Genomic DNA, 22,243 nt, shown 5'->3' with positions numbered 1-22,243 from the left:
ACTGCTGTTTCTTCATGCCTACATTTCCCTCCCCTAACATTCTGTGTGCCCATGCAGCTATTTTTATGCAACCCACCCAACTCCATCCTGTCCCCATCCCTAGTGGTCTCCAACGCGGAAAAGTCTTTGGCTCAACTCACTGGAGACAGTTTACTTACTGTGGCAGACCCCAGGCTAGATTGAAGCTGGTGATTGGCAGATTAAAGCCCTTTCCCTTCAGATGGATGTGACTGGCTTCACTGTTCAGGTCTCAAATTCCCTGCATTCCAGGTCTCTTTCTGGTCGCTTTTACTACTTCCCACTTCCTAGTGGAGCAATGAGGCTGTTGTCGCAAGTCCAGGCAATGGGAAGGGCCAAGGGACTTTTCCTTGTCAATACCTGTCCTTCCACACTTCCATTCAATCTCCTCCCTCCCACCTCCACCCCATCATTCACACATGCTATAGGTTGGCTTGCCGCCTTTCTGAGGAGTGGCCCATTAATACCTCAGGGCCAAAGCCGGTGCCTGCCACTCTACTCTCTGCCTTCGGTCCAGCCATCATGACAGCATTTTTCCCCGGCTTCCTGATCTCTGTGCTGCTGCTTTTTCAGGAGCAGGGAGTTAATGGGGTCCCTCCTCAGCTGAGAGGTAAGTGATGCAAATGAATTTGTCAGTCCTTTCCATTCCACCTGGGCCAGCAGGCTAGGGCAACAGAGAAGGGAATTAAAGCATAGCAAGATTTGCGAATTGTGAGAAAATGCATGCATGTCGGTTGGGTGAAAGCGTGGATATTCTCCTAGGGCAAGGACACTTGCAAGGCTCTCTTCTCTGTTACTGCTTGCTTCTTTATTTTGGAATTAGCAGCTGAGATGAAGGCACACATACCTAGATCTAACAGAGCAATTCATTTTCCTAGTACACACAAGAGTATTCATTTTCCTAGTACACACAAGGATCTGTCTTGTTCTCAGACTTTGCCTGTTTCAGATCCCAGTACAAGAGATTTCATTCTTGTTTGGAGCAAGTCAGGTGCTTCTGTGGGGAAGAACATCTTTTGAGAAACGAGTCATTCAGCTAAGGTTGCAGTCCTAACCCCCATTCCCTGGAAGTAAGCCTTTTTTTGGATTCAGTAAGACATCTGAGTATGGTTCTGCACTTAGGCAGAAAGAACCAGATGCACAAATATAAGATGGGGGACACCTGGCTTGCTAGCAAGTACATCTTCTCCATCTTCTCCATGCAGTAGTAACAAATCACCTGGCCATTTTTTCCCTTAGCTCAGTAGAAGGGCAAAAGAAATAGCTTTGCTCAGTGGCAGAACATGCAGACAGTCCTACATCCAATCCCCAGCATCTCCAGGTAGGGCTGGGAGACAAACCCTGCAGAGCCACTGCCAGTCAGTGTAGACAATACTGTGCTAGATGGACCCATGGCTGGGCTCTATATAATCTTCCTATGGCTATTCTTTGAATGACAGTAGCAGTTCAAGCAAAGGATCTGAGAGCACGAATGTGAGTGGTTTGAGCTTGACCATACTTGAAAAAGAATTTCCGTTCACACTGATTCAGTTGTTACAGCTAATTGTCTCATCCAGAAAACCATGGATGCAGCAGATAAACATGTGTAGGCTATGTCCATAAGTGGCTACCAGGCGAGATAGCTAAAGGGAATTCCTATCTCAGAGTCAATCTTGCATTGAATACCAGTGATTCCATTGCCTTCCTGTCCTGCTGTTTCTTGGGCTTCCCAGAGACATTTCACAGTGCTTAGCATATTGTTACTAGGGAAATAGCATATTGTTACTAGGGAAATGCCAATATCTGCATGCAGAAGTTCCTAAATTTGATCTCCAACATTTCCAGGTAGGTTGAAGATACACTCTGGTCTGAAATCCTGGAGAGCTGCTGCCAGTTGGTGCTGGCAATACTTAGCTAGATGGATCAATGGTCTGACTCAGTATAAAGCAGCTTCCAGTGTGAAAGTTTTGGCTCTCCAGATAGTGCTGAACTATATGAACTATGATGATAGGTATATCATCATCCTTATTGGCCATACTGGGCAGGGCCAGAGGTGCCAACTTTTAAGAAAGATTGTGGGGGCCCGACATGAGTCATGCGTGCAACGTTGCGAAGAGTCAGGGGGTGGAGCCAAACACAGCAGCAGCACAGTCCCAGCAGCCAGCAGCTCCCATCCCCCCTTCCCCTGCCACACAAGGGCAGCAGCAGGAGGAGGAGCCACAAGTCACCAAAGCTGTTCCACGCCCAGCTCTTTGCTCACCCTCCTCTGCCCTCTGAACAATGGCCAGCCTGACCCCCTCAATAAATAAATAAATACTGGGGAGCCCAAAGTACTTCAGCCCCTAGGAGTTGGTGCCTATGGGTAGGGCTGATGGGCGCTGGGGTCAAACAGCATCTGGAAGACTACCAATTCCCCATCCCTTCCACTCTAGATGATCAGCACAAAGTATTCTCTAATCACATTTTAGCTTTTCTGGGGGACTAGTCTTGTGTTCAAAAAGCAATAAGAACATTTCCAATGTAGGAGATCCTCTGCATGCATCAGGTAAGGGAGTTTTGCTTTCAGAAGGGGCCAGACAGATGTCTCTGGCTTCTCAGAAGTGCACTAAGTTGATAGCAATCTCCTGTGCCCAGACACAGATTAATATGAAGAATACTTCCTCTGAACATGGATACCTGTAGTGGTCATGGGTGACAAACATAGCTAACTTAGTTACAGGGATGGTGAAGTATGGTGGTCACTTCCAGGTGTTTTTTGTAGGAGGGGTACTTCCTCACTCCTTCATAATGATACCATATGATGCCATCTGAACACAGGCAATGCTTACAACCAAGAAAGACAACCCTAGAAATTCCCCCAAAGCATGTCCAAGTGTTTGTTTTTAGTACACCTTTCAGATGATGGTCTGAACGATTGCAAAGATTTATCCCAGTTCTCTTGATTTCACTTACTTGGTGGATTGAACAGTAGCAAAATAAAATACAGTGGTACCTTGGGTTAAGTACTTAATTCATTCCAGAGGTCCGTTCTTAACCTGAAACTGTTCTTAACCTGAAGCACCACTTTAGCTAATGGGACCTCCTGCTGCTGCCACGCTGCCGCCGCACGATTTCTGTTCTCATCCTGAAGCAAAGTTCTTAACCCGAGGTACTACTTCTGGGTTAGCGGAGTCTGTAACCTGAAGTGTCTGTAACCTGAAGCGTCTATAACCTGAGGTACCACTGTAAGGTTTTAAAATAAGGAGGATGCTAAGGTTGCAATCCTGTGCCATCTATATACTTGAGACTCAACCTTACTGAGATCAGTGGAGCTTACTTCCAAATTTAGTTTACTCAAGGCTGAAAAGGGCTCTTCATTTTTTTCACATAGGTGTCCAATGTAGGACAAGACCTACAGACCTGCTCTTCATCGTTGACAGTTCCCGAAGTGTGCGCCCCAATGAATTTGAGCAAGTCAAGGTCTTCTTGTCCAAGGTCATTGAGTCACTTGATGTGGGACCAAATGCTACACGGGTTGGCGTCATCAACTACGCCAGTGCAGTCAAGAATGAATTGTCCCTCAAGACTCACCGTACCAAGGCCAGCCTGCTGCAAGCTGTTCGCAAGATCGAACCACTCTCCACTGGGACCATGACAGGCCTGGCTATCCAGTTTGCAATCAACAGAGCATTCAGTGAGGTCGAAGGCGCCCGAGTGAGATCTCCAGAGATTAACAAGGTATGGAAACTGTGTGGACTTGCAAGAACCTTTGTGCCTCCTGTTTGCTTTCTAACCTTTCTTGCAAAAATATAAGCTTGGATAAATAGTTCCTGCCAAATGGAATAAGCAGGCTATCTAGGCAGATATGGAGGGGGCTGATTTTATGCTGTATCTGGAGCTGGGGGAGAAATTTGATTCAGTTTGGATTTAAAAGTGAACCTAGCTAATTCCCAAACAATATGGGAACCAAAAACACAGCCATATTTCAACATTTGGACTTCTCTGAATTTTGCAATCAAGTTCTCCACCTAAGAAATATGTACAATAATTCCTGCACTAGGATAAATGTGCATAGAAACGCATTATTTTAGGGGAAACTGCTTTGCAAAAACCTGTATACTAGAAGGAATTAGCACTAAAATCCTGGTGACTTTTCATGAGGACTTCTTTTTTTATTTTTAAGAATTACATACTGGTGTGGCAATGTGGAGAATGCAGCTTAAGAATGGGAAAAGGAAAAACTGGAACTGAAATTGAAAAATTTGCTCATTCCTGGCTGTATCCCTACTCTACACTGCTTTGAAATTGTGGGTTTAAGTGGTATATAAATTTTAAAAATGAAGTCGTAAGTAGCAAAAGAAAAAAGAAAGAAAGCAGCAAGCAACATCTAAGATGAACTACGCTTTCTGTACATTTTTGAAAAATATAAGCTTGGAGAGACAGCTGACAAAATAAAACAAAATATGCAGAAATTTTGGCCAACACCTCTATGGAAAGCAGGGGACAAAGAATCTATTAGGGGAAATCCTTTGTCCCGTCCTGTCCCCTAGTGTCTGCTTACTTCAGTTTGCCTGTTCTTTGTAGCAGGAATTCCTGGGAGAGGGATATAATTTCATGCTTGAATGACTGTTTGCAGTCATTTTAATTCACACTTTTGTCCCCACAACGGCCCCCGCTACACCACTTCTGTTTTCTGCTTATCCAATTATTTCCTAATTTCAGCTCCAGGCAGACTCCCCTTGCCAAGAGCAACCTGGGTTTTCCTTCTCAGAATGGCCCTTATGTAGAACAAGGTAAAAAGTATGCCTAAGTCAGGTCACAACTCTGCTTGGGTTTTTTAATTTGACCCTTCTATGGAATACCAGTTTTGTTAGGGGTGGGTCATAGTTCAGCGGTAGAACATGTGCTTTGTATGCAAAAGGAAGGCTTCACCTTCAAACACAGGTAGCAGGTGCTGGGCAAGCGTTTCATCTCATCTCTGTGCCAGTGGAGCGAATTAGGGGTGTGGAGTCTGTGACTCTTCCGAAGTCACTGAACTCCAACTCCCATCATCCTTGACCATTGGCCATGTTGGCAGGGGCTGATGGGAATTGGAGTCCAACAATATCTGAGAGCCTATCACTGGAGTAGACTAACAGCTCAACTCGGCACAGGGCAGCTTCATGTTTCGCTTTCTGAAAAAGCTGGAAAGACATTTGAGTGGAGCTCTGGAATGTCATTAAATTCAGATATCCACAGACATCTGTCCAAAAAAGACCCCCCCTGATGAGCTCATCTGAGCAGTTCAAAGAGATGATTTTCAGGGCACAATGGTTGTTTTTAAGTCCAGTCTTCCAATTAGCATTTGGACTTCTTTTTAAAAAGTAGTTCTGTACAAGTTATCACGGAAAAACCTAATACAGTGGTACCTCAGGTTACATACGCTTCAGGTTACATACGCTTCAGGTTACACACTCCGCTAACCCAGAAATAGTTCAGGTTAAGAACACTGGTCCTGAAAGACCTACATTGGCTCCCTGTACGTTTCCTAGCACAATTCAAAGTGTTGGTGCTGACCTTTAAAGCCCTAAATGGCCTCGGCCCAGTATACCTGAAGGAGCGTCTCCACCCCCATTGTTCTGCCCGGACCCGGACACTGAGGTCCAGCTCCGAGGGCCTTCTGGCTGTTCCCTCACTGCGAGAAGCAAAACTACACGGAACCAAGCAGAGGGCCTTCTCGGTAGTGGCGCCCGCCCTGTGGAACACCCTCCCATCAGATGTCAAAGAAATAAACAACTATCTGACTTTTAGAAGACATCTGAAGGCAGCCCTGTTTAGGGAAGTTTTTAATATGTGACATTTTAATGTATTTTTAATCTTTGTTGGAAGCCACCCAGAGTGGCTGGGGAGGCCCAGCCAGATGGGTGGGGTATAAATAAATAAATAAATAAATAAATAAATAAATATCTATCCTTTGGATGAGAGGGGAATTGTACCAGGTGCCATCACTCATACGATCATTGCCTCCTTTAATTCACTTGGGGAGTAGGAGAACTTTGCAGCTGGCTCTGTGCTTGCTTGGCTGGAGTAGATCAGCTTTGGTTAAGAGAGGAAAGGGAACTTGATAAAAGGAATAACATGTGCTTGCCCAGAAATGCTTTTATTTATTTATTTTTACTTCCACTCAGTACAAACTCAATTCACTTCTTAAGCAAAACTGTCATTTCAGGAGTAACGCTGCTGCCATAATGCCATCGTTCTTGGCTCGATTTTCATTTAATGTAGCAAGGGTCTTGCATTGTGAAGTTAATGTAGTGTAAGTGGCTTTTTTTATAGCTGTGTTATAGATACAACCAGTGCTTTTTCTTTCTTTCTGGGGATACTCAAGGGTACACAGTACCAGCATCTCCCCCCCCCCCCCCGAAGAAAAGCACTGGTTAAAAGTGTGGCAGTTACTGTAACAACTTCATGGTGAATACCAACACATTTTATTCTAGAAGAAAGGAGATGGGATAAAACACTTCAATTATGTCTCACAGGAGGCTGTCTTAGACTGAATCAGACTATCAATCCATCTAGGCCATGGGTAGGCAAACTAAAGCCCGGGGGCCGGATCCAGCCCAATCACCTTCTAAATCCAGCCCGCGGATGGTCTGGGAATCAGCGTGTTTTTACATGAATAGAATGTGTCCTTTTATTTAAAATGCATCTCTGGCTTATTTGTGGGGCATAGGAATTTGTTCTTTTTTCTTTTCTTCCCCCAAAATATAGTCCAGCCCCCCACAAGGTCTGAGGGACCGTGGACTGGCCCCCTGCTGAAAAAGTCTGCTGATCCCTGATCTAGGCTAATGTTGTCTGTACTGCCTGGCAGCGGCTTTCCAGGATTTAAGAGAGGAGTATCTCTTGGAAGTACTGCGTTGGAGATGCGGCGTATTGAACCTGGGTCATTTGGCATGCAAAGCCCATCTCTGGATGGCCATTCAACCTCTCTTTAAGAACCTCCAATGAAGCAGAAGTGGTGATTCTCCTTCACTGGGTTTTTTTAAAGAAGAGGTTGGAAGACCACCTGTTACGGATTCCTTAGTTGTAGTTCCTGCATTGCAGGGGGTTGGACTAGAAGAAGAAGAAGAAGAAGAGTTTGGATTTGATATCCCACCTTTCACTCCCCTTCAGGAGTCTCAAAGCGGCTAACATTCTCCTTTCCCTTCCTCCCCCACAACAAACACTCTGTGAGGTGAGTGGGGCTGAGAGACTTCAAAGAAGTGTGATTGGCCCAAGGTCACCCAGTGGCTGCATGTGGAGGAGCGGGGAATCAAACCCGGTTCCCCAGATTACGAGCCTACCGCTCTTAACCACTACACCACACTGGCTCTCAAGTACACACTGGACTAAGTACCGTTGGAGTCCTTTCCAACTCTGCAGTTTTATGATTCTCTGATTCTATATGAGACTAAGCTTTGCATGGAGTAGACCTGCTGAAATGAATGGACCTAAGTTTTCCACGTCCATTAATTTCAGTGAGCTCACTCTGAGCATATGGCTAACACTAGACAAGTTACACGAGTTAAAATTCAGTCATGTTGATTTTAATAAGAACAAAGTTCAGCTCAATCTGCATCCAGCTCATTGTCTTCTATGTCCATTTTGGTGATACCAGATTCTTCCTGTGCCATCCCTGCTCCATAAAACCTTAATACTTGAACCTAAATAAGAGTGCTATGGGACGCGGGTGGCACTGTTGGTTAAACCACAGAGCCTAGAACTTGCGGATCAGAAGGTTGGCGGTTTGAATCCCTGCGACGGGGTGAGGTCCCGTTGCTCGGTCCCAGCTCCTGCCAACCTAGCAGTTCAAAAGCACATCAAAGTGCAAGTAGATAAATAGGTACCACTCCGGCGGGAAGGTAAACGGCGTTTCCGTGCGCTGCTCTGGTTCGCCAGAAGCAGCTGAGCCATGCTAGCCACATGACCCGGAAGCTGTACACTGGCTCCCTCGGCCAATAAAGCGAGATGAGCGCTGCAACCCCAGAGTCGGTCGCGACTGGATCTAATGGTCAGGGGTCCTTTACTTTAAATAAGAGTGATGTGTTGTCTGCATTTTGGTGAAACCCAAGAACAGATTCTTAGGTGGATTATTTTTGAAATGTGGAAAGCAGCTTCCAGTCCCTGTTTTCAGGTTTTCATAACCTGCAGGGTGAAACATTCCCAGACTGTATTATTTCCCCTTTTTACAGGGATAGAAAAGGTGCCGAAATAAAGATATCATTACATACAGTTGAAGGGGCCTTTTAGCTTGCTGAAAGGAATTCTGTGGACTGTGGAAGTCTTTGTCCTTTAGGGGAGCGAAAGAGCCCCATCTCGGCTGACAACCCCTCGCCTTTAAACCCATTGAGTTTAAATTTCTTTTTTTTAGGGACTTCCGGGTTGGCGCCATCGCCGAATGGCTGACTCCCTCCGAGCTCCGGAGGGAGCCTGCTCGGCAGGGGCTGGGTCCTACCGCGCTGGCGACGTGGGGACCCTCAAAAACCATGGGCGCTGAAACCCATGGACATGGTGACTCGGCTGGCACCTTTTGCGCCCCCCCCCATCTCGGCCGACAACCCCTCGCCTTTAAACCCATTGAGTTTAAATTTCTTTTTTTTAAAAAAAAAAAATATTTTTATTCAATTTTTCCAATACAAAATTTATACAAATCGTACATCTTTTTTATATCCATTCTCTTTTTGACTTCCCTCAACTTGACTGATATTCCTTCCCTTCTTAATTTCTTACACATTTCTAAAACCTTACTTCCATTATTTTTATAGATTAAATCTTATTTTACTCACATTCTAGCATTTCTTCTTACAGAGCTTCATTAAAACTTACAAGCGTTATTTGATTATCACTTAATTTATGCATATATTCTGTAAACTTTCCCCAATCTTCTATAAATCTCTGATCTCGTCGGTTTCAGATCCTTCCCGTCAGTCTATCAAGTTCTGCATAGTCCATCATCTTCATTCTCCATTCGTCTAGTGTAAGTAGCTCCTCTTGCTTCCATTTCTGAGCAATCAATATTCTTGCTGCAGTCACTGCATATAAAAATAGCTTCCTTTCTTTCTTATTTATCTCGTTCCCTGTAATACCAAGTAAGAACGCTTCTGGTTTTTTAACAAAAGTATACTTAAACATTTTCTTCAATTCATTATATATCATTTCCCAAAAGCTTTTTACTTTCTTACACTCCCACCACATATGATAGAATGTACCCTCTTTTTCTTTACATTTCCAACATTTGTTACATCCTTTATACATCCTTGCTAACTTCACTGGTGTTACATACCATCGATACATCATTTTCATCACATTTGCTTTTATTGTTGTACATGCAGTGAATTATAAACCTTCTTTCCATAATTTCTCCCAGTCCTCCATTTGTATATTACAGTGGTACCTCGCAAGACAAATGCCCTGTAAGACGAAAAACTCGCAAAACGAAAGAGTTTTTCGTTTTTTTAGTTGCTTCGCATGACGGATTTCCCTATGGGCTTGCTTCGCAAGACAAAAACGTCTTGCAAGTTTGTTTCCTTTTTAAAAAAATGATATTTTATTAAGTTTTCACAATAAAGAAGTTATAAGACAATAAAAACACAAGAAAAAATACAAAAATACAGAAATACAGACCATTGACATAAAAAAAGAAAAAGAGAAAACAAAAACAAAAATCCCTCTTTTTTTTTAATTTCTCTAGTTGACTTATTTTCCTGACTTCCTCACGCCTCCCTTTTTTGTATTCCACTTAAAAATTGGTTCAGCAAATTCATTAACTTCGAACTTTCATCTAATATCAATCCACTTTACATAATCTTTTACCTTATTACTAGAACCCCTTCATTTCATTTCAATGTCATCAACATTCAAAAATTTTACAATGTTTCTGTAAATAGATTTTGAATTTCCTCCAATCTTCTTCCACCAACTCTTCTCCCTGGTCTCGAATTCTGCCAGTCATTTCCGCCATTTCCATGTAATCCATTACTTGCATCTGCCATTCTTCCAGGGTGGGTAGGTCTTGTGTCTTCCAATGCTTTGCGATGAGTATTCTTGCTGCTGCTGTAGCATACATAAAGAAAGTTCTATCCTTCTTTGGCACCAATTGGCCGACTATGCCCAGGAGAAAGGCCTCTGGTTTCTTCAGGAAAGTATATTTAAATACCTTTTTCATTTCATTATAGATCAAGTTTGTTTCCTTTGTCTTGCAAGTTTGTTTCCTTTTTCTTAAAACCGTGCATTCACTTCGAGGAGCAACTCATAGCACGCGGTGTGGTAGCCTTTTTTGAGGTTTTTGAAGACTTTGGTGATTTTTGAAGTTTTTCCAAAGTCCGTGCTTCGCAAGACGAACAAATCGCAAGACGAAAAAACTTGCGGAACGAATTAATTTCGTCTTGCGAGGCACCACTGTATATCCAAAATCTTTGGCCCAGTCAATCATAACCGATTTTACCTCTTCTTCCTTTGTATGCCATTCTAATAATAACTTATACATCATTGAGTTTAAATTTCACGGTGATATGGCTTAAGTGTATTCCAAGCCATTAGGTTTAGCATAATATCATTTTATGAAAAGACAATATACAGCATTGTGTCTGCAGGGTTGGCCATGTGTTCTACTTTAGTGAGGACAGTCTTCTGTTTAGAGGCATCCTCTATTTGAAAGGCTGCTCAATTCAAGTCCACCTTAAACATAAAGAGCAGGATTATGCGCAGCTCTCCCTGCACCCCCACAATCTGGTTCAGGGTTCAGTCTAGTGTTTTGCAGTAGCCCCAATATGACCTGGGACAATCCAGGGATGAACCAACACAGATCCGGGCCCCAAATCAATTTGGGGGGCTTTGCAGAGTCATGCAGCAGTGAGGGCAAAAGGGACTGTGGAATTCTGGCTAGCTCAGAGGGTATTGCATTTGACTTTGCTGTTTTCCTCCAACAGTGGAAGTAGAACAAAGCCATTGTGGCAAGTTGCTGTTGCCAACTCCCTCTCTCTTTCTCTCTCTCCCTCCCTCCCCTGGCTCCATTTTCTGTGCTCACAGTTGCACCATACATTTAAAATACACTTATACCACTTTAACAGCAATAGAGAATCCTGGGAACTGTAGTTTGCTGGGCTTACTGGGAATTGTAGGTCTGTAAAGTCAGTACCCTTAAGAAACTATAGCTCTCAGGTTTCTTTGCAGGAATCCATGACTGTTACAGTGGTATAAAATGTAAAGGGACCCCTGACCATTAGGTCCAGTCGTGGTCGACTCTGGGGTTGTGGCGCTCATCTCGCTTTATTGGCCGAGGGAGCTGGCATACAGCTTCCGGGTCATGTGGCCAGCATGACTAAGCCACTTCTGGCAAACCAGAGCAGCGCACGAAAATGCCGTTTACCTTCCCGCCAGAGCGGTACCTATTTATCTACTTGCACTTTGATGTGCTTTCAAACTGCTAGGTTGGCAGGAGCAGGGACTGAGCAACGGGAGCTCACCCCGTCCTGGGGACTCAAACCTCCGACCTTCTGATCAGCAAGTCCTAGGCTCTGTGGTTTAACCCACAGCGCCACCCACGTCCCTTACAGTGGTATAAGAGGGCTTTAAAAGTATGGCATGGATGTGACCTACGCCCATAACAAACATAGGCTTACATAATAAATTGAACAGGTTCTTTGAACTTTGTGGCTCCTTTACCTAAAGGCTATAAAGAGAGAGATGGAAATTTATGGAAGGAATATCCTGGAAAGATCCAGGGGGAAGGCAGCTCTTTAGAAGGCTACAGTCCTTATGATGAATGTGGATATACTATTAGTAAACTGCTTTTTCCTGTGTTGTGGGATGTGAAGGAAGTTGGCTTTTTCCTTAGCTGCATGAGATTTCAACACCCAGAAGAAATCTTTCTTTAAAAAATTGGTCTGCTTTCTGACCTGTGCCAAAATGAACTGGAAAAAGTGACAAGACCCAGATTTACCTGACCTGCCAAGAGTTTGATTCCCTTCCCCCCACCCCCTTTTCCTTTACGTGTTGTGTTTTTTTAATCACGTAAGCCAGCAAGCAGGGGGCAGTCTCATTTTAACTATGTACGCCACTCTGGAAAGCTTAATGGCACATGCTCTAAATAAATAGTAAATAAATAGCAATATTCTTGGAGGTGGGGTTGAAACTGCTGTGTAAATGTCTGTCATATTTTGGAAGGCTGATTTTGATTTGTTTTAATTGACAAGTTGAAAACCACCCCCACCTCTCTCTCACACACATTCTGTGTGCAAGGGAAGCCCCTCTACTCCGTGTCTCCCCCACCCAATTAGTTAAATAAATGGCTCTCTCTTCTGGCAAACAAGGGGCATTGCACTGAGTGCTATGATCCTTTGTCAGTTTTAAGGAGCAAAATACAGGGTACATTGTAGCCATATGCGATGAAGCCTTGAATACAATGGAAAGTGCCTTTGGGAAGTGTGGTTTGCGTGTAAGAAGGGACAGGACAGGAAAGAGTGCATAATTCTCCCCCTGCCAGTTGCTTTCAACTTGAAACTAAGGGTTCATCTACAATAGTGGCATGCAGTGAAATTTTTCAGAGGGGAACAGTTAGAGCCAGAGGCTCCAGCTTGTGAGGATTATTGGGGGCTCCCCAGCATCATGCGTGTGATGTCCTGACATCACACACATGAGCATTGCACCTCCCTCCCTAAGCTGGGCAGAAGCTTCCCAGGGCTTTCGGAAGAAGGTGCTAGGCTTTAATACTTTAGGGGACTAGTCTAGACCCCTAGTCCACTGACAGCACACAACTGATTCACACTTAGCTTTTGCCCTATGCTGTCTAGGCACAGGTCCATGCTTTAAAGCTGTGTGTCTGAGTGCATACATATATATATATATGCAAGGTAAATATTGTCTGGAGGACTTAGAAGGCTTATAAACATACTTACCAAGAAACCAAAAACCACGTGACCGAAGACTAAACAAGCAAAGTGACTGAGAAACGTGGGGTCTTTGGTTTAATCAGATTTAACTTGTGTTTGCATTTCTATCTAGTGAACCATTGGCATCCTTAAAGCATGTGGCTGCTCTCATTTCTAATTCTTATAACATAAAATTCCAACATATGACTATTTCTCCAAAGGTTACTAAAGCTGAATGCTGCACTCCCTCACATGCACAGTTGGATTTGTAAAGTATTCTGCTGTAAAAACTAAATATAGCTCTTTCATAATATATGCAATGGTGTGTGTTCCTGGTGGTGTAGACTCAATAACTTCTGTGATTGATTGTTTATAGGAAATAGGATTATTATTGGTTCCAATTAAAGGTTGAACAAGCTGAGTAGAAGAACTGACTCTGATAGCATGATGTGCTTCAGCTGGGGTCAGCAAACTTTTTCAGCAGGGGGGCTCTGGAGAGAGGCTGCTTAAAATGGTGGCCACTCGAGTGCTGCTGCTGCTGCTGCTGGCACCAACAAAGCCCAGCCCCCTTCCTCCTCTAGGCAGGGTAGGGAGAAGCCAGGAGGAGGGAAGGAGGAGGCGCTGCGGTCGCCGTGTGAAGGAGAGGGAGGGAGAGGGAAAGAACACACGCACTGGTGATCCACGCGGCGATTCCCAGACCGTCCGCAGGCTGGATCCAGAAGGCAATTGGGCCTGATCTGGCCCACAGACCTTAGTTTGCCAACCCATGTGCTTCAGGATAGATGCCATCCAAGTGAAGGCAGAATTAGGAAGGTTGGGACCTGGCTGCCTGGAATATATCTCCCTATAGGAACCCGCCTAGGTGCTAAGTTGCTCAACATCAGAAGCGTGGTTGGTGGTGACAGAAGATGGAGCCTTTTTTGTAGCTACTCCCATACTGTGAAATTCCCTCCCAAGAGAGGTGAGATTGTCTCCCTCCTTGCTCTCTTTCCACCAAAAGGCCAAGACCTTCCTATTTTAGACACGCCTTTAGAAACTAAGGAGCAAAGAATACTGACCACTGGGCTGCTGTCAGGGCAAATTGTACTTTAACTGCTGATTTAAAATGTGTTGTGATGCATTTTAATTATTATTTTCACTAGTTCGCTTTATTCCTCTGAATTTTGTAATTGATGTTTTGAACCGTTGCAAGCCACCCTGAACCCCAAGATATAAATATAATAAATAAAATAAATGAATGAATGAATAAGCAGCTGGAGAGTCCTTTGCCACTCTCTTACCCACAGGTAGCCATTGTAGTGACAGATGGACGCCCCCAGGATGGGGTGAAGGATGTGTCAGCAAGGGCCCGAGCTCTTGGGATTGAAATTTTTGCCATTGGCGTGGGCCGTGTGGACATGCACACTTTGCGGCAGATGGCCAGCCCACCTCTGGATGAACATGTGGATTATGTGGAGAGCTACAGTGTCATTGAGAAGCTGACCAAGAAGTTTCAGGAGGCATTCTGCGGTAAGTTGTTAAGGAAGTCTTGTGATGCGAAATAAGAGGTTGCATCCAACATTAGTCAGAGCAGACCCATTGAAATTAAAGGGCACAACTTATGGAACTTATATGTGGTGGACCTGTAAAAGGGTAAAAGAGTATTGGGAAATAATTCATAATGAATTGAAAAAAAATGTTTTTAAAAAACAAAAAATAAAAAAATAAAAAAATATCTGAGTCGTTTTTGTTGGGGATAACTCAAACGGAAATTCCCAGGTGTCAGAAAAGGTTATTTATGTATGCTACTACTGCGGCCCGTGTTTTGTTAGCGCAAAAATGGAAAATGAGCGAGATCCCAACTAAAGAAGAATGGCAACTTAAACTGATGGAATATGTGCAACATATAGAATAAGAGAACAAGAAGAACATACGTTTAAAGAAGATTGGAAAATGTTTATTGAATATATTTGGGGGGGGGGTTGTGTACACTTGAAAACTTAGGCAACATTAAGATAAATTCAACAGTGTAAATAAGTTTTGATGGATGCAGTAATGGAATATTGAATGCTTTAGTTTTTGTAAAATATGCAGGGATTTGTGTTATGCAAAATAAACCATGGAAAGAGAAGAAGGGAAGTCACTGATATTTTAAGGTTGTTTAAATGAATATTTTTAAATTGTAAAACAGAATATATATATATAAATATAAATGAAAGGGCACAACTAACTTAGGGAAATTAATTTCCATGGGTCTACTCTAAGTAGAACTTGGTTGGATACAACCCAAGCGCCAGAGACTGTTCTTACCCTCAGCGCAAGAAGCAAAGTTGTACATTGGAAATTACCAAGCAAAAGAAACTCATGTAATCCACTTTTGGTACAAGGCTTCACAAAGCATGTATTTTGGACCACAACTCCCATCAGTCTTCACCAGCATGGCCAATAGTCAGGGGTGATGGGAGTTGTGGTCCAAAACATCTGGAGGGTGCCAGCAGGGCCAGCACAAGTCATTTTCCCATTGTAGGCAAAATGCCTCAACTCCACCCCAACAATGATTCCATCCCACTGCAGATCCAGATCTTCCCACCCCCTCTCTGACCCCTTTCTCGCACCCATGCTGCTGCCAGTCCCATCAGCACAACTGTACCCTCACGGCCACCTGTGTCCGTGCAATCAAAATAGTGGATGGAAGTGTTCCAATGCCTTTGGTTTCTTAGAATTCCTGAGCAATGTCAGGTACTTTCCGCCAGTATAAATATATGTTTTAACATTGCATGTTATTACTTTGCAGCTGTGTCAGACCTGTGTGCCACTGGAGACCATGATTGCCAGCAGATCTGTGTCAGTACAGGGGCTTCTTATACCTGTGCATGTAAAGAGGGGTTCACGCTTAACACTGATGGAAAAACCTGCAGTGGTAAATAATGTTGTTCTCAACTTGATAGAGTGGGCCAATGTTTTGAATGCATACAAATGTCAATGTTCAGGAAGCATGCCATCTTCCTGATCTTAATCTCAAGTTTGCAAGCATACACATGACACGAAATATGCAGGCTGTTTAATTGCTCTTCATATCCCTCCTCACCACTGTTTGAGGGGTTCATCTGGAACCGTGGTTTTGGTAACCAGCGGTTGTAGATGACATGCTTTAAGAAGGGTGTTGCAGACCAGGGATGGGGCACCTGTGGTCCTCCAGATGTTGTTGGACTCCCAACTCCTATCTTCCCAAACAAGCATGGCCACTCTCTAGGGATGATGGGAGTTGTAGTCTAACAAAATCTGAAGAGCCACAAATGCTCCATCTTTACTGAGGACAAATGGGAATGAGTTCAGAGGAGGGCAATGAGGATGGTCAGGAATATGGAAAACAAGTCATATGAGGAAAGGTTGAAAGAACTGGGTAGTTTTAGGCTGGAGAAGAGAAGGCCACAGGGGAACCTGATAGTACTCTTCTAATACCTAAAGAGTTTTCGCATAGAAGAAGGCAAAGATTTGCTCTCTGCAGACCACAAGGGAACAACTAGATCTAATTGGCTTAAGTTAAAAACATTTTAAATTAAATTTTGTTTGCATTTTCGTGAGAAACTAATTAACTCACACTTTGAAATTTACACTTATCCAAAAGTTCCGCTGCAATTCACCAATGTATAAAAAGTGCATTGTATCAGGGGAAAGTGCTGGGAACACAATCTTGCAGGGGGAAAAGATGCCCTTGGTGAACCTTAGAGGTAGTCCAGATATTTTGGACTCTAACTCCCATCAGTCCCAGCCTGCATGGCCAAGATTAGACATGATGGGAGTTGTAGTCTCAGAGAGTCTGGAGAGCACTACATGCGCTGCCTCTGCACTAAAGACTCATGAGCTGCATATTCTTGCAATATTCTCCCTCCATGAGCACACTGAGACACTTGTCCAAGAAGCAGGTCCTTTCCTCTAGTTTAGACCACTTACATTGTTTCTGTGTCTTTTAACCATCATTTCCTTGGACTTTCATGTGCCAGGAGAGTCATAGGTAGGGTGGATTAGGGGCCATATTTGCAATGAGGTGATACAAGCAGCTCATTCTCACAGGGCCATGGCCCTGCTGCTGGATGAATGCTTTGTCCAGGGCACTCCCTGCAACACCTCCTTTCCCCCTCCACAAGCATAACTACATTGCTTGCGTCACTTCTGGAATCCTTAAGTAACCTTCTCCAATGGCCTCCAAAGAGCTGTAAAAGCAACAAGGAGTATAGATCGCCCAGTTTAAAACTTTGCACCAACTTCCCCTGGCAGAACAAGGTGACCACTGAAATATATAACCTCCTTGAGTAAACTTTAGAAAAACCTAGCCAGTGGCTGAACTAGGAATAGTACCCAATAGCTGAAACACAACCAACTCAGTTTTGGAAAGCTGGGATTTGGGAAGGTTCCATAACACAAAAGAGAGAGAAGTAGACTGGATCAATATCTAACATCTCGAACGCATGCCAGTCGAAATGACTTTCCCTCATTTCCTTTCTGAGAATTAGAACTTTCAAGAGCTGATGCTTACATAGCCTTTGAGTCTCTCTTGTGCTTTGTATCTCATTTTCAAGAGACCGGAGGGGGTCAAACAAGGTGAGACGTAAATTATGGACACAGCTTCTCCCTGATCCAGATTGGAGCTCTGACATAGCGTTGCATTATACGGATGGTTCTAACACTGCACCTGGCCCAAGGTCCTGTCTGAATCATACTTTATCTCAGTGCCTGCTGTTTGCATTAGAATGTAAGCTCCCATTTGCCCCAATGGAAGCTTTTGGTCTAGTACAAACAAGGGCCCTGCTCCCCCCATCTAGATTGGAATTGCAACAGAGGGCAAAGGGTTAAAGCCTCACTGCAACCCGTATGGATTAGGACCTGCTTGCCTGCTATTTACCACGGAAATCGATCACACTGGCCTAAGTTACAGACTCTCCAAATGCCCCTGTTTTCCAGGGACAGTCCCAGATTAACAGAAGCTGTCCCAGTTTCTGATTTGATCCCAGAATGTCCCACTTTTCCTTAGGACGTCTCTATTTTCATTGGAGAAATGTTGGAGGGGATGGAATAGGATTTCCCTACTCTCATTGGAGAAATGCTGAAGGGTAGGAACTTAATCCACTGAGCTTGATGGAACTAAATGGGACTGGGAACCTGTGGCCCTTCAGATGTTGCTGGATTCCCATCATCTCTGACCATGTAACATCTGGAGGACAACTTTTTCCTTATATCTGGAATGAAGAATGTTGACTTAACCAGCCATGTATGTTTGCTAAACTCAGCCTTTAAAACAGGGATGGGGAACACCAAGCCTCAGTGTTATGTTCAGCCCCCTAACCTCTGTATCTGGCCCTTGAGACTCTCCCCAGGCCACAAACCCTTCAGAGACACAGTCCCTCACCAACCCCACCATGCAACTGCCTTGAGGTTTTTTGCCTGGTTGCGAATGCATTCCTGAACTCTGGGAACACTTCTTGCTTACATGGATGGAGTATACAGTGGCTGTGTGAGCTCCTGTAGAAACTAAGGCTGTGCAACTGGTCTAGCTGAATCCTGGATCCTGAACTGATTTGGGCCAATCAGAGTTGACCTGAGGTTCAGCTGGAATGAGTTAAGGCAGCCCCAGATCACCACCCAGAGCAAGAAAGGAATATGGCTTTCGTAATTGAAAAGGGTCCCCCCTCACTTTAAAAAGCGTGCTTCTTTAAATGAAAAAGATGACTAGCTCCAGGTTTCTGGTCCCTCACCTTCTCTTCTCCCCAGCCTGCAGTGGAGGGGGCGCCACGGACCTTGTCTTCCTGATTGATGGGTCAAAGAGTGTGAGGCCAGAGAACTTTGAGCTGGTGAAGAGGTTCATCAACCAGATAGTGGATTCCCTAGATGTGTCGGACAGGAATGCACATGTGGGCCTGGTCCAGTATTCTAGTTCAGTAAGGCAGGAATTTCCACTGGGGCAATACAAGAACAAGAAGGACATCAAAGCAGCAGTGAGAAGGATGTCTTACATGGAGAAAGGCACCATGACTGGCCAAGCTTTGAAATTCCTAGTGGACAGTTCCTTTGCCATCTCCAGCGGTGCAAGGCCTGGAGTCCCCAAGGTAGCAATTGTCTTCACTGATGGCCGGTCACAAGATTACATCAATGATGCTGCCAAGAAAGCCAAAGAACTAGGTAGGTTTTCATAATTTAGTACCACTGTTTTGCGATGGTCTGATTAAGATATAATGGCCTGTATTCAACATTAGTCATACTTGGAGCAGACACACTGAAATGAAAGGACATGACTAACCTAGGTCCATTCATTTCAATGAGTCTGAGTATGTCTAATGTCGGATACAACCCAATGATCTCAGTCTCATAAACCATGGTTTCTTAGACCAAGAATGAGTGTTATACATGTGTGCTCACTTTACCCCTTCCTTCCTTCTATCACTTATGCACCAGTTTGCAAGACTTTCAAGGTTTATTAAACCAGAGTTTCCCACTGTATCCAAACCAGAAAACTGTAGTTCCCAAACTAGGATATGCAACCGGGGTTATATTCTGGTTTCCTGGTTTATAAACAAAGATTAAAGCACAGTGTGGTGCATTAAAGACTGAATGCTAAACCATAGTTTAAGGCTACATGAAGGAATAGAATTAAGATTCAAGGTCATACATTCTCCCCTGCTCTCCATACTTTGCTTTGAGGAGAATAGAAGTGTGTGTGTGTGTGTCCTGGTTTAAAGTATCCAAGAAGGTTTTTTCCAGTTAGATTTGAACTGGGGAAACTGGTTAGTTCAAGCTGTGGTTTGTTAACAAGGCAGGATAAAAACCTGCCTCTAGTTCACACATAACTAGAAACTGCTTAGTTTAAACCAGGACACAGATACTTCTGATTCCTTCTTTGTGTCAGAGGAGGAGAGCACAGCATGTGAGTCCACAGCTCATGTTTGCTCATTCACATAGCGCTAAACTATGGTTTACTGTCGTGTTCCTCAGCCTGGCATAAAAGTATTGGTTGTTCTTTCACAAAGCAGATCAGCAGTTTAGCAATTCTTGCTTGTTTCAGGTTACAAGATGTTCGCTGTTGGAGTAGGCAATGCTGTTGAAGACGAACTCAAAGAAATTGCCTCAGATCCGGTGGGAGAGCATTACTTCTACACTGCCGATTTCAGAACCATCAACCAAATTGGAAAGAAACTACAAAGTAAAATCTGTGTTGGTAAGGAAGGTCATGCCTGGTATGTTTACAGCACAATCCTTTAACCCTGGCTACCCTGGCAAATAAATGTGCAACATGAGGCACAATAACTACTATGGCAGTACAGCCTAGAGAAACCACAAACCCATACAGTTCATTAGCAGGGGGCAGTATGAGCAGCAAGGGAGGTTCCTCTGACTCAGCCTTCCCCTCTATGCTGCCCTCCAAATGCTTTGGACTACAACTCCTATAATCCCCAAGCATTGCTCATGTTGGCTGAGAGTGATGGGAGTTGTAGTCCAAATCATCTGGAGGGCAGCAGCAGGTTGGAGAAGACTGATCTAACACTACCCCTTTGTCCAAGAAAAAATGATGGAGGAACAGAGTTAACACACACACACACACACACACACACACACACACACACCTTGGATATATACTGCTTTACTGGCAAGAAATTCAGGGCAGTACATGTGTCTTTAACCATTATCCCAAAACCTCTGTGAGCTTTCTGGTGATAAGAGCTGTTTGATAGTGGAACGGACCTCAGAAGGTGGTGGACTCTTCTTTCTTGGAGGTTTTTCAGCACAGGTTAGATGGCCATCTGTCTTGGGTTCCCTTCCAGTTCTATGATTCTAAGTGCTTCCACTGATGTCCAGCCAGGAGAATCTATCCAGTGTATGATTCATTGAATGGCTTTGTTTTCTCTTCCTCAGAAGAAGATCCATGTGAATGTGAAGCCATTGTGAAGTTCCAGACAAAGGTAGACAACCTCATAAAGGCACTGACACGGAAACATATCCTTTGAGTGTGTGCTGAGTTGTTTATAGAAGGAATAAACTTTAGGTTACTGGGTGAGCCACCTCTCTGGGAAATCAACTAGGTGGCCGGATGGTAACGCTTGTTTTTCCAGGTAGGTTCATCAGTTGATAGGGATAGTGGAGAATTCCTACAAAAAGGGAAACAAGCAGAAAATGCTGATATTTGTTTATTTTTTGCATATCCAGAACAGAAATCAACCCAGTGAATATGGCCAGTATTTGCTGTTGTTTATTTCACCCACAAGTGATACATAACAGATTATATTAGCTTTCTCCATTTCCATTTTGTTTCCTTTGCATTGAAATGAATGGGGTGGAATATCCTAATGACAGCGGTATAGATGTAAATTTGCCATAGCAGACAATAGCGTAGCTTTTGGTGGAAGATGAACTGCAGTGGAATGGAAACATTGCTGCATGCGTTGAAGACAGGGTGGAATGGGAAACTATGTATTCTTACATCCCTAGTTGCAAAGCAGGATGGGCTTTTCTATCTTCAGTACTGATGCAGAAGAGGAAAGTTGAGCATTTCCAACTTTCTCAATTCTGCATAACAAGTGGCTCTTGCTAAAATCCCCATTTCCCATAAGAGTCAGAACATGCAGCAGTACTCAGCAGTGCTGAGCTCAGGAATACTGTGTTAGATGGACCACTGGGTCTAATGCAGCTTCTTGCATTGTGTCCAACTAGTCTGAGCCAGCACTATTTGGGGGGATTTTTTAAAAATCCAACTGATCTAAATCAGCCTAACCCTTTCAGAGGCTTTTCGTCTCCACACTTCTCTGAAATAACCCAGGACTGTTCCTTAATTCTTGCTCACTGGAAGCCGTGTCAAAGAAGCTTGCCGCCCTAGAAAACAGGATCACCGTTTAAAAAGTGGAATCATTTCATCTCCTTCCCAACTCAAAATAAACACACCAGAAGACTCTGACAGATGTGGCTGGGCAGGTCTTCTCCAGTGCTGACTATACTTCTTTTTGAGAAGGAGGAAATTTTGTGATGGTATACAGGTTATGGTAATGCACTAGAAGTCCATGTGTTACCAAACACCATTAAACTTTCCTCGCACCATAGAATATGCATATATCAAATACCCGGAGAATTTGTTTTAATCGAAAGCTTAATATATACATCTATATTGTTTTAATATGTTCTTTTCTATGAGTTCTGTGAATGCTTGGTGGGTTCTGTTTTGGTTGCTGTGTTTGCTCTCATTTTCTTTAAGAACTGAATTTGTCTCATGTGACTCTGAATGTTGGTTTTTTATGGCAAATGTATAATTTATGCATAAAACATATATCTAGAAGTAGATGAAACAATTAAAGAATATTAAACACAGCACGCAAGGTAAGATGCTCCTGCTGCAAACTCCTACTCCTGGAATGAGAAGA

General features: G+C 43.6%; 1 protein-coding gene across 1 annotated transcript; it reads left to right on the top strand.

Annotated features, from left to right (window-relative positions):
- Window positions 1-395: 395 nt before the first annotated feature.
- Window positions 396-20,839, top strand: MATN1 (matrilin 1; the record flags this gene model as incomplete). Its single annotated transcript, XM_081869208.1, has 7 exons — window positions 396-628; window positions 3,368-3,714; window positions 14,150-14,372; window positions 15,637-15,762; window positions 18,612-19,019; window positions 19,900-20,052; window positions 20,748-20,839. The coding sequence occupies exons 1-7, from the start codon at window positions 541-543 to the stop codon at window positions 20,837-20,839; spliced, it is 1,437 nt and encodes a 478-aa protein (XP_081725334.1). The 5' UTR covers window positions 396-540.
- Between the last annotated feature and the right edge of the window lie 1,404 nt (window positions 20,840-22,243).

Source organism: Podarcis erhardii, assembly GCF_964252035.2.
Source record: "Podarcis erhardii genome assembly, chromosome: 7".
Taxonomy (NCBI): domain Eukaryota; kingdom Metazoa; phylum Chordata; class Lepidosauria; order Squamata; family Lacertidae; genus Podarcis; species Podarcis erhardii.
The sequence above is the reverse complement of the archived record's forward strand: the minus strand, read 5'-3'. Positions and strand labels throughout refer to the sequence as shown.